Genomic DNA, 13,160 nt, shown 5'->3' on the forward strand with positions numbered 1-13,160 from the left:
ACTGATGAGAAACAAGGGGCCTACAGGCTAGTGCAAGAGTTGGCAACACACTAAGCACAGTGCAGACCCACAAGTAGACCTGTGCTGCAGTAAGATGGGATGGGGGCAGGAACTGTAGCAGGAGAGAAAAATGAAAGTGTGCATTTGAACAAGGCTGGATTTCTGTGATGGGGTATATAGATGATTTGGGGCCTGCATTTCTGCTGTCTCCTAAGGAGGAGTCATCAACTGAGCCAAATAGAGTCATGGTTTGTTTGTTTTTTTAAATTAAATCCTAGCAGTGCTTTTCAGAATCCCAGCTAGAAGGTCAAGCACAGATGAACCTGGCTGGGGATGTGGCTAATCACATGGGGAAAAAACAGGTTTTCCAATCGGAAGCCAGTCTAAGACTGTGTTGGATACAGAGGAGGTGCTGTGTTTGTTTGGTTGCAGAGAGTTTGGAACGTACAGACTGTTAAATTGCATGTGGCCAGATCCTTTGCTAAACAGGAACTGGAAATGAACTGGGAATGCCAGAGCAAGTTTGTAGCTTAAACTGAGCTTCCTCTCATCTTCTCTCCAGCTACTCAGATTGTGGCCCAGCCAGAGTCTCTGAGTGCACACCTTATGCTCTTTTTAGATACCATAGTGAGGCCACAGTGCTTGAATGTGTGACATAACAATCATTTCTATGGCAGCACACTGACATCATAAATACAGGATTAAGATTTCACTGAATGTTGTAGCGGGAGGAGAGGCTGGACAAGGAAGGAAGGAGCCCTTATTAAAAACATTGACATCTGTCTTGACAAAAAAGGAAACACTGAGCGAACAGCCAAGTAAATTGCTCTTGTGTCAGTGCACTCTCTTCAGGTTACTTCCAGAATGAAAGTCCGTGTTTAAGATGTCTGAGCAGTGAGAGAGCAATGCGGAGGACAGATAGATTACAGTAATCTAACACAGCTGGGAAACGGATCCAACATTTTAACTCTGCCATCTAACAATAATGTCCAACAGTCTGGAGGGGACTCCTTCAGCCAACAGTCTGAAACCTGGAACAATGCAGCTTGTGTAGTCCTGACAGTTAAACCCCACAGAACAATAGGGGTTGTTTTCTGCTGGAATGACTATATATTTTATTCTAGATAAACCTGTAAGAGACATATTTTCAAAAAAAGTTCAGCTCTCAGTTAGGTACCTAAATTAGTGGCTAGATTTTCAAAATTGCTCAGCACCCAACAGTTCCCACCGAAAATGTGGCTACTTCTAACAGTGCCTAAATGTGAGGGAGCTCTTCTGAAAATCAGGCCCTAAGTGCTTCAGGCTAACAAACACTTCTGCTGAAAACTGAATCTAGAGCTGAGATTTTCAATGGACTCTAAGGATATGTCTACACTGCAGTTAGACACCTGCGTATGGCCTGAGCCAGCTGATTCTTGCAGAGCTCGGGCTAAAGAGCCATTTAATTGTAGTGTAGACATTCCAGCTCGGGCTGCAGCCCGAGCTCTCAGACTCTCCCACCTCACAATTAAATAGCCCTGCAAGCCCAAGTCAGCTGGGAAATGTTTTGTTGTACTAAAGAGTTAGAATCAATAAATAAATTTGTAGGTTGAAATCCTGGTCCTTTTGACTTTCACCCTATATGAACAAACTATTGGTCAAATCTTCAAAAGCATCCTCTATAGCAGGGATCGGCAACCTTTGGCACACGGCACGCCAGGGTAAGCACTCTGGCGGGCCAGGCCAGTTTGTTTACCTGCCACATCCGCAGGTTCAGCCAATCGTGGCTCCCAGTGGCTGTGGTTCACTGTCCCAGGCCAATGGGGGCGGCGGGAAGCAGCGGCCACCACATCCCTTGGCCTGCGCTGCCTCCTGCGGCCCCCATTGGCCTGGAACGGGGAACCACAGCCAGTGGGAGCCGCGATCAGCTGAACCTGCAGATGCAGCAGGTAAACAAACCAGCCCGGCCCTGCTTACCCTGGCGAGCTGCATGCCAAAGGTTGCTAATCCCTGCTCTATAGGTATGCAAATAATTACATACACAAAAATTCATATTTCATTCCCCAACAATCCTTTCTCATGTGGTTTGGAATTAAAAAATTTATCTTATTAAATGAAAGCAGATCACAGTAAAGCTTTAATGTAGAAATGAATTTGTGTTGAACTACACAGGAAGGATACATCAAAACAAAGCACTTTAATACATGATTTATTATTGTCCTGCACTTTCAGTATAGCAGGCTGGAGATGTAATAAAAAAGGTTTCAAAATTCATTGATACCATTTCATTTAACCACTCTAAACAAACAACCAGTGTTTTAGAGTTCAGAGAATTAAAATGTTTACTGTCCATTACAAGCAAAACTTTAATATTAACTTTTCAAAGTCTGCTTATTACTCTACTCTTTTAAATTCTTTAGATACATTCAAGGTAAACAATAAATTTCAATCTGTTTCACAATCAAAATTGATAAGGCCTTCTTAACCATTTTATACCACCTCCACTATTACTTCATTGCAAAACACAATCTTATGTCATACTATAAATATCCATCCATGCACAAAACAGAGGGGCCAGAAGTTACACATTAATATTTCCTGTAGGCTTCCAATACTTCCTTTTCCCTCTGCAGGTTTATCGTACATTTAAAAAGATATCTTTAGACTTGGTCTAATTGGTCTTAAAATACAAATATACAATATCCATAAGCATAAAAAAGTAAAGCCTAGATTGCCTTACCATTTATAATGAAAATCTTATACATGTACAATAGAGCATCATGCTGATTAATATACATATTAGTTAAATATATTAACCAATAGTGGGGATGTGGTCAAGTTTTGCTTTTTGTTTTTGATAAGAAGTTGTTCATATACAAGTAAAAAAGATGTTGTTAATTTAAGCTTATATGGAATACCTGAACTAGATAAACATCTGTAAACCCTTTTGAGATATTCAAGTTAAACTGGAGTATAACCTGCTGATTTGAAAGAGAATACAGTTCCTCACTGGTGGAATTTAAAGATTTCTTATTCTCAAAGAAAATGCAAATTACTGAATTCTAACATTCACATTTTCATATCTAACATGTTAATTATTGTGTGTCTTCTAGCTAGGTTTATTCCTTTAGTATGAATTCATCACCATCCATGAGAAAGAATTCGGTATCTCAACGTTGCCATAGATTTTTCTAAATAGGTAGATATACAGTACAAAGTGTAGACAGTGAGACAATTAAGCATGTATATACAGTTTTCTGAAAAAGGCATTTTTGTGACCATTTTATTAGAGTTTGTAGAAAACAGTTACGATAGTCACCAGTTCTGCTGATATCACTGTATCGAAAACTTTCAAGCCACGTTTTTATATTAAACTTGTATGGTGCATATATTGTACAACAAAAGAAAAAATATAGCTATTCTTTAGGAGTGATACTTAATGTATCACTAAGCTGAGTAGGATAACCAGCACAGGGCTTAATTTTCCTGAGGTCTGTAAGAATTTTTAAACAAAATCACAGTGACCAGGCTAAACTGAAAATGTACTGTTTAAGTTTTAAATATACAGTTTGTACAGAACTTCTGTGCATGGTCATCTCATGACTGTGTGTGTTCACACCGATGTTTCCTCTAAATGACTCGCCACTGCATAATACTTGTATCTTTTCCACCCGTGGAGATGAGATGGGTGTCTTCACACAGAAAATCTACATTAGTTACATGACTACTATGTCCACCATACACATGGCTTGGAGCCTGGAAAATAGCAATACAGGATGTTATTACTGCAGATTAATAATATACATTACCATAACAAATATTTAATTATGTATAGCATTCAAACGACAATGAAATAAAATTGTCACCTTATTTCTATCAATGAAGTCAGACTATTTTAAAATGCAGACTTTTATATTAAAGTGCCAATCCACACTTACACATGTAAATCCACACTTACGCATATAAGTAGTCCTGTTGATTTAATTTTGGGGTTTTTGACACTCAGCAGAGGAATAAAATTTCCCATGTTTGTAAGATTGTACTCTAATGAAGTAAATAACTTACCCTAAATTGTGAACACGGATAAGAGAAGAGATGTACTTTGCCAAAATCATCCCCTGTTGACAGCAGTTTTCTCTCATGTGATCGACAGACAGCATTGATGTCTGTTCCATCTGAACCTTCTGGCCATACACCTGAAAACATGTAGTGACTACTTTAATATTTTTGCTACAGATACAGAACAGAAATATTAGCTGCATTTTATTGTCATGACATTAATGAAGAGGCCACTTGTTTAAAAACAACCAACCTCCAGATCCCTCAAAATTACTAGTGATTCAGGCCATGACTCAGAAGACCAAATAATTGACTTTAAAAATGTGCAGAAGACCCAAAATCTGAATGCAAATGAAGCAATGCATACGTCCTTTGCTTAACAAGGAGGGTGTAAGCAGTGTTTTGCTGAATTGCGCCTCAGCTGTGAGCCTTCAGGTATTATATCATAATACATGTGTACATAAGGGCCAACAACTGGAGGTACAATTTTAAACTACTGCTTTTCTCCTTCCCTTTTCCATAATTTACAGATAATGAATGACTTCTTGTAGGTAGGAGGCTTATTAAAAAGGTACAACCACCAGGTTCTCCTCACTCAAATCTATCCTAAAACCCCACTTGTGGCGTTTACAAGAATTATACCATTAAAAATAACAATAAAGTGACTAATGAATGATCAAGAACATATGAACTTGTTATAACTGAATTATGACATGCTTTTGTTATGATAACCCTTCTTCCTCATCCCAGTCCCCTACTGCTTGTTGGTCTCACATATTGTGTCACCTCTAAAATTAGATGGTAAGCTCTTTACGGGAAGTTTTTGTGTTTGGTCTGTAAAGCCCCTGCATGCTTTCATGTGCTGTAAAAAAAATGATAAAACACATTATGGAAACTTAAATTTTCTTTTTATACAGCATTATGTATAGCTATTTGCTGCTTAAGTTTTTTAATGTTTTTTGTATTTTAGATTTGATCAACTCCCCCATTCAGCACAGAGGTTGTTTAATCATTTGAGAGAGTCCAATGTTGCAGTCAGGTGTGTTTTTTTGTTTTGTTGAGTATTAAATTATTATGACATTCAGTGTTTGGAGTTAGGAGCAATTCCTCCCCTCCCCCTACACTTATAAATCTGTAATGACTTCAGAAATACAGAAAGGAAGTGGTTTCATGTTTTTAATCACTGGTATAATTTTATTCTATATAGCATCTTTTATACAAACTCCCCCAAAACAGTTTAAAGGATTACTGTAAACAATATAATAAGAAAGGAAACTACTGAATCCTCAAATTCAACTGACTTTAATGGGACTCTGTGCAGGAATATTCCTTTGCATGATCCAGATGTATAAAAATAAATAAAGAGAGATGTGCAAAGTAAAGATAAATATACTTTCCTCTGGGATAAAATTATGAATCAGGTTAAAGAAATTAAGGGTATGTCCACACTACCTGCCGGATTGACAGGTAGTGATCGGTCTATCGGGGATCAATTTATTGCATCTCGTCTAGATGTGATAAATTGATCCCCAGATGCATTCCCCTTCAACTCCGGAACTCCACCAGGGCGAGAGGCAGAAGTGGAGTTGATGGGGAGCCGCAGCTGTCAATCTCGTGCCGTGAGGACGGGAGGTAAGTCAATCTAAGATACGTCAACTTCAGCTACGCTATTCTCATAGCTGAAGTTGCGTATCTTAGATCGATCCCTCCTTAGTGTAGAGCAGGCCTAAGTTTAAGAGGTAGAGAAAAGCTGTTCTAGATACTAGCGCAGACAGAGAGAAGGCTTTTGCACCAACAGAGTCAAAACTATATGAAGGTAGAGAGCTAGCTGACAGGGGAGGAGAGTCTGTAAGACAGGCTGGATAGAGTTAATGGAGGAACTACAGTATAAAAACCAAAGATGGCAGTTTTGAATCGAATCCTGAAGTGAACTGGGAACCAGTGAAATTAAGGGGGGCAGGGATGGGACCACTGTGATCATTTCTTTAGATACATGAAAAAGACAGCAGATGCTTTTTACAAATGTGATACATACAAACTATTACTTACACTAGAGAATCCTCATTTTAAAATATGCATCATTTCAGAGCCTTTGAAGCTAAGCACCGAGGATCAGATTTTTAAAGCTATTTAACCATTGCTGCACTCAGCATCGCAACACCTAACTGGTATAGGAGCTTCAATCTCATTTTCAAAAAGGATTTAGGCACTTAGTCTACATTTCATCAACAGTTGAAAATGCAATTTAGGCTCCTAAATCAGTTAAGTGTTGCAGTGCTGAGCGCAGCAATACCTAACTAGCTTTAAAAATCTGGGCCTAAAACATTAAAAGTGTCAGGGACTCTCAAAGCCTAGCCCTAAGAAGTTGAAATATATTAACAATTCAGCAGAGGCTGTCCATGCAGAGAGAAGAATTTTGTCATCTCAGAGTAATATGCAGCCAGTAATCTTTGATTCTGTCTTCTCTCTAGACCTGCATGTCAAATCCATATCTAAACCTAGCCACTTCTTCCATAATGTTTCCAAAATTTAACATTTTCTTTCTGTCACTATTGGAAAACTCTAGTTCAGGCCCTTGGCTGCAATCTAATCCCCTTTCTGGGTCTCTCCAACATGTTACCCCCTCTGTTCCACTCCAAACATGGCTGCTAGGATAATCTTTCTTGCCTATTGCTCTGACCACATCACTTTTTTTTTTATTCTTTGCACTGGTTTCCTGCTTCATCATACCAAGTTCAGTATCTTGTCCTCACCTTTTAAGACCCTTCACCACTTTACCCCTCCTGTTTGTACACACTTGTCTCTTACTGTGTTATTCTACCACTTCCTCAGCTCCAATGATAACAGTCTTCATTTATCGAATTCTCCCACGATCGTCTCAATGACTTCTTCCGCGCTGCCCCTTATACACAGAATGCCCTCCCTGAATTAATCTGTAAGGCAAGTACCTTCTTCTCCTTCAAATCCCTCCTCAAAACAACAAACCTGTGCTTTGAGGCCTACAAGAAAGCAGTCAACCACTAGTGATGGTTGATCACAGGGGATTATTTTGTTTATATGTAAAAAAAATATTACAACCCCCAAATCAATGAAAGAAACCAAAACCATCTGGAACTGGAACATCTTATTTTTATTGAATTTGTCCTCCTTTTCCTTTCTCTTTCTTTTTGTTCATTTCACTCACTTCTTATGAATATCTCAATTTACACTCCCTGCTCTTTGGGGCAGGGACTGTCACTGTTTGAACAGAACCGTGTACAATGGGACTGGATTGTACACTGTTTGTACAGCCCTTAGCTCAATGGAACTTGATCCTGAATAGGGTCTTTAGTGCTGAAGGAATACAAATACATAAATGAAAATTCTCTAATTGTAATACATGCTTTCTAAAAACAATTGTAATTTCTCATTGCAGGTAGCTTGTGATTGGTTTTCACTTGTGTTGAAATTAATAATTTTATCTGAAGCTACCAAGAATATTAAATCAGAGGTCTCCTGGATCAAAATAAGAGGACAGATAGTGATAAAAATTGTGCAATAGAAGTTTTATATTTGCTCTTTGAAATCTGAATAGTAATGTTTCAAGTAAAGATGACAGTCTGAATGTTAGCTAATTGGAAAAGCAAAGAATCATAAGTTTGTGAGAGAGAGGAAAAAAAAAAACTTACCAAAAACATGGAATCCTAAAGTACAGGTGTATGTAACCCATTCTACATCTCTAGTAGTGTCAACACTCACTACTTGTTTACAAGAAGAGGGGATCCCTACAGAAAGAGAAACAAATGATGACATTTTCAGTTTTTAAGCTGCACAAGAGTTGATTTAAGCTAAAAAGTAGCAACTAATTAAAATATATGTTCCAGCCTAGCGATTATATGTTCTTATCTTAATTAAAAAGTCATTAGGTATCCTAGAATCAACTCTGCACAAAGCACAGAAAACTATTTGTTACTCACAGTATAAGATTTCATAGTCCCCTGAATTGGACACAAGGTACTGTGAATTAACAGACCAGTCCAAGTGAGTAATGAAGCTGGAATGACCCTACGAAGAAAAGTGTATTGTATTAATTCCACTAACATAGCATAATATGTACTATAAAGTATACATGCTTATTTGTTATTAGTAAATAAGTAGTAAGGAAGTCACTTACTGAACATTTGCCAATTCTACTATATTTTCTCCCATTTTCATTAACACCATATATATAGATACTGTTGTCATGGGAACCTATTGCCAAGAAGTTTCCATCTATAAAAAAGTGAATTATAATTATATCCGCAAGAAATAATTAAACTAATCTGTGAAGTTCTAGTGTGTCATGGACAATGGGAATTGTTCTTAAAACTTTTATTAATAAAGTAAAAAACCCAGAATTTCCTTCTTCTCATTGTTTGATAGAATATAGAGTCATAGACTTTAGGGTCAGAAGGGACCAATATGATCATCTAGTCTGACCTTCTGCACAAAGCAGGCCACAGAACCCTACCCATCCACTTCTATAACAAACCCCTAACCTATGTCCGAGTTATTGAAGTCTTCAAATTGTGGTTTGAAGACCTCAAGCTGCAGAGAATCCACCAGCAAGTGACCCATGCCCCACGCTGCAGAGGAAGGCGAAAAACCTCCAGGGCCTCTGCCAATCTGCCCCGGAGGAAAATTCACTGCAAATGAAACAGCAGCTTTATATAGCAAATACTGAAGTTAAACCTCATAAGGAAACTGAGAAAAAAGCCAACCTGAACATGGTACTACATGCACATCTAAGCAAGAGAGCTGATTTCTGCTAAACATCAAAATCTGAAGGGGCAAACAACAGGAAATTAGAGTTAAAGCCTCTGGGTAAAATCCTGGCTCCATTGACTCAATGGAGGTAGGATTTCAACTCATGTATCTATTCCCAATTTAAATATATGTGGGGAATTTAAAAAATAAACTTTATATTGCATACAATCACTTCTTTTTTTAACCAGTAAGTAGAGTGTGTCAAACCTGGTGAATAACGCATTACAGACAGCTGTTCATTTCCATCTGTGTGTACAGTGACCAAATCTTTTGTTTCTGTGTCAAACACAAACCACCTGTTGTAAACACAGAAAAAGGCCAATAAATTGCTCAGTAAGGAATGCAAATCTACAGCAGCTTTAATCAAGCATTCATTATGTCAAAATAGCAGTCTTCCATATGTTTTGCACTAAAAGGAAAAGAATAGGAAGGGGACATTGTCTGCGTTACTTCTAGCCAACTGAAAGTAACATTTTCAACAGCAGATAAACAGAATATCAATCAAATATTGAGCCAGATGTCTACATTCAGATTTTATTATCATTTTACAAATTGTCACTGATTATATGCAAGTATGATTGATGTATACTTGTGTGTGTCTTGTGTATATTGGACCACATTCTTTAAGGCCCTTTTACAGTGTTCGGACATTTAATTTAATTAAATATATTTTAATTACATTTATATCTACTTTAAAGGCCACAGAAGGTGGCTTAGTGTTTCTGAGAATCAGGCCCACTACGTATTAGATAAATAAAAATTAGATCATAATAAATCTCCTATGAGATGGATTGGGGCTTTGTTATACATTGTTTGAAAAGCTGCATTTTAATGCTGATTTAAGTTTATTAAGTATCAAAAATAAAGACTGCTCCCAAAGCATCTTACTTTTAACTTAGATATTAAGGGAAACATAGAACCAAATAAATTTTGCTTCAATACTTATTAAAACCACGTCATCAATTAAAAAGGTATTTTAGAATGAAGTGCAAATATTTTAAATATTAGGAACAAAATTCTGCCCTCAGGTACCCTTGAAGGAAAGGAGGGTTAAGGCACTTTAGAGTTCAGGGTTCAAATCAAAGCTCCACCACTGATTCCCTATGCGATTTTGAGCCACTGTTCCCTATGTACAATGGAGGTAGTACTTCTTATCTCTCTCATCTATTTCAGTTTTAAGCTCTCCTGGCAGAAACTGTCTCTTTACTATCTATGTGCTTGTACAGTGTCTAGCACAATGGGGCTTTGACCAAAATTTGGTTGGGGGTTCTGGACATTACTATGGTAAAGATAATAAAACGATATGTTAAATTTTCAAGCAAACACCTTTTGTCTTCTCCTGTGCTCTCCCTCACATTTTAGAGGAGAAGCTCCCCATATACATCCTTCAGAACCCTCCTTAAAACTCTCATTAGCTGTTATGTCTACAACAACAACATCAACATCAAGCCCCTGAGAAAGGCTAGGCTGCTGGTGCACTGCCACCACTGCTTTTCATGCCTACCAGTGCTGCCTCATTGTTTCCTGTACTCCTGCATCCATCTGACTGAATCTATCTGCTGCCTCATGTCTTATACTTAGATTGTAAGCTCTCTGGGGAAGAGATAATCTTTCTTGATCTGTGTTTGTATGGTGTCAAACACAATGGAGTCCTGAACTAAGGTTGTTAGGTGCTATAGCAATACAATAATAATAAACACCACCACCAATACCTTCAGCTCCTGCTGAAGTCAACAGGAGGTGAGCATAGGCATCAGAGGGCAGAATTTGGCCCTATTCATTGGAGAAACAAGAATATCAACTTTGATTTGGTGAGATGGACAGATACCCACTGTTGATTGATACTCGCGCTTTTGTTCTTCTTACCTTCCAGTTAGTGTTCCTATTGCAACAACAGACCCTGAAGGATGAAAACCAGAAGACTGTGCTGGATCCTATAACGTTTCAAAGGAAGTATACATTTATACCCAGAGACAGTAATAATAAAAACACAATTAAAATTGCTTATTCAGTAACAAACTAAGCCTCCTCATTCTTTTTTTTAGAATAAACGTCCCTTTTTATATTTGAGGGAAAAACAAGTACATTTTGAAATCCACTAAAAATTACCTAACATAGTGTTTCCTATATTCAATGCCACACTGTTTTCCTTTGTGCACAGTCTAACCTAAGATTTATTGGGCAAATAATTTCAAACAACAATAAATTGAGAAAAAGCTGCTTCTGGATAAATCCCCAAAGGGGAAATAGGTAAAATTAACGTAATAAATTATTCACTCCGTTCTAATTTAGTTATATAAATGTCTAATCAGTAGATGGCAGTTGTTTACTACCTGAAGGTTGAGCAAGCAGTTGATTTTACTGCTGCATATTTCACATGGCATGGAGTGCTGTAGTGGCAGGGCCTGATTTTACCTCTAACAACGCAGAAGGTATCCTTGCAATACCTTGCCAGTTACAAGTCAGCGGAAGTTTATAATGAACGTGGGTCTCTCACTTTGATGTCTGATATTACGCCATTTTTATTTGCATAAATGTTTAAGCATATTTGATACTAAGTTATTACTGATGTATCTGGAGAACCATAATGTTTCAACTGCCATTATAACATCTGAAAAATATGAAAAGTTACTAGTGGCTTACTAGCTTTATGTCACAATCTACAAAGAATGAGCTGTAGAATTCTGTAGATTACAGAAGAAAACTCAAGCATCAATAGCTAAATTTTTTGGCAGATTTTTGTCATGGCATGTCAAAATTAACATGTATATGAAAGAGCTAAACAGGGAATAAAATAATAGTACGGCAAAAACCCACATAATTTATTCATATTTTTATATTCTAGTCATTGCTCATAGTGGAGTGAGTATGGCAGACCTGCTAACAGGTTTATCAATTTGTAATTGCCTTGCCTGTGGTCGCTGATTCTAAGGGAGCTTTTGCTTACTTTCAAGAGGTAGAGAGAGACCTATGTTTTTGCAATTTACTCACAAAATCATATGGATATTGGTAGCTAATATCTGTTGTTTCTATATTCATGTAGTCAAATCATTATAGTAGCCCAAGTGTGCTCAATTTTCCAAGGTTCCTATGACCCAAACAAATGAGCAAATTCTGTGCTTTTAAATTCTCCCTTACATAAAACATGAGTTTAAATAAAGATTTTAATCTCAACAACAACGTGCTGGTGAACCATAATAACAAGTGTATTAAGACATTCATTGTTATATAGTTCTTTCTAACACAAATAGGCTATAGTATCAAATGAAAGATTTATCCACTCCAGGTAAGAAGCCAGTGACTTTCGAAATAAGGTCTCTAAGATGCTTCAAAGTGCATGTGAGACGATTATTGTCAAGGTGATTGATAGTTGAAATCCTGCTTTGATCAAACAAAGAGTATTTGGATGACTGCCTTATCTTTATAATAATCTGGCTAGGTGGATTTATTCTTATGAGTCCTTGATTTCAATAGACTAAGTTGCTGTTATAGTTAAAATGTACCTCTCTCTCAAGAATCAAAATGACTAGTGTGGATTTTCATCTCCTCAGTAATACGAAAAATATTTATTTAGTGTTTTATATCCTCAAAGGCCTGTCTGACTATTAACAAATTAATTCCAGTATTTACTCATAACCAGCCAAACCCTTAATCCTACTTTTGAGATGAGAGCAAAAAATAAACTAAGCCTTATCATGGACTGATCCTTACTGGTCTCTTTTCAGGACAAGGTTAGAAGGTTAAGGACCTGGTTTGATAGCTAGTGGAACTTGCTGTGCTTCAGAGAGCTCTGAGAAAGAACTTCATCTGGCTAACAGACTACTTAATAGATTATATAGTGGTATATTAAAATATTCTGTTGTCTTTTGCCATCAATACAATGACTTCTAAATGCCCCCTTTCTCAAAGTGGGTCCTAAAAAAAGGTATTAAGTAAAATTTTAAGTCTTGGTTCACCACTTTAGACCTCTTTAATTTTCTCATTTGATCTTTTTCTCAAAACAAGAACAAGCGGCTCAGATATACTAACAGTTATCTCCAACCTTTCACTACTCTCTCTCTCTGTAAAAATACAACTATATTTTTACACTCAACAGAGTGAGGTATGAGGCACAGATAGTGAGGTATGAGGCAGACACCAATATATTCAACTGAATACATGCAGTAGCTTACTGATACAATGCTGACATACATTAAAAATACATATGCAAAGACACCTCATAGATCCATTCTCCACTTCATTATATGTATACAAGTCTTACTAGAGTTATACCACAATATAAAGAGTTTTAAAATTATTACTTTGTGCCATTTCTAAATCAATATAAGTCTGGTTTG

The 13,160-nt window shown here is 37.1% G+C and overlaps 1 protein-coding gene across 7 annotated transcripts in view; it reads right to left on the reverse strand.

Moving 5' to 3' along the window:
- Positions 1–2,171: 2,171 nt before the first annotated feature.
- Positions 2,172–13,160, reverse strand: part of EML1 (EMAP like 1) — a 215,518-nt gene continuing 204,529 nt past the window's right edge. For all 7 annotated transcript variants that reach the window (XM_030558764.1, XM_030558768.1, XM_030558767.1 and 4 more), the window contains 7 exons: positions 10,690–10,757; positions 9,031–9,119; positions 8,192–8,289; positions 7,995–8,082; positions 7,707–7,802; positions 4,045–4,175; positions 2,172–3,735 (listed from right to left, as the gene is read on the reverse strand). In XM_030558764.1, coding sequence (XP_030414624.1) covers positions 3,610–3,735; positions 4,045–4,175; positions 7,707–7,802; positions 7,995–8,082; positions 8,192–8,289; positions 9,031–9,119; positions 10,690–10,757 — 696 coding nt within the window. In that variant the 3' untranslated portion in view covers positions 2,172–3,609. The remainder of the gene's footprint in view (positions 3,736–4,044; positions 4,176–7,706; positions 7,803–7,994; positions 8,083–8,191; positions 8,290–9,030; positions 9,120–10,689; positions 10,758–13,160) is intronic.

Source organism: Gopherus evgoodei, chromosome 4 (assembly GCF_007399415.2).
Source record: "Gopherus evgoodei ecotype Sinaloan lineage chromosome 4, rGopEvg1_v1.p, whole genome shotgun sequence".
Classification (NCBI taxonomy): Eukaryota; Metazoa; Chordata; order Testudines; family Testudinidae; genus Gopherus; species Gopherus evgoodei.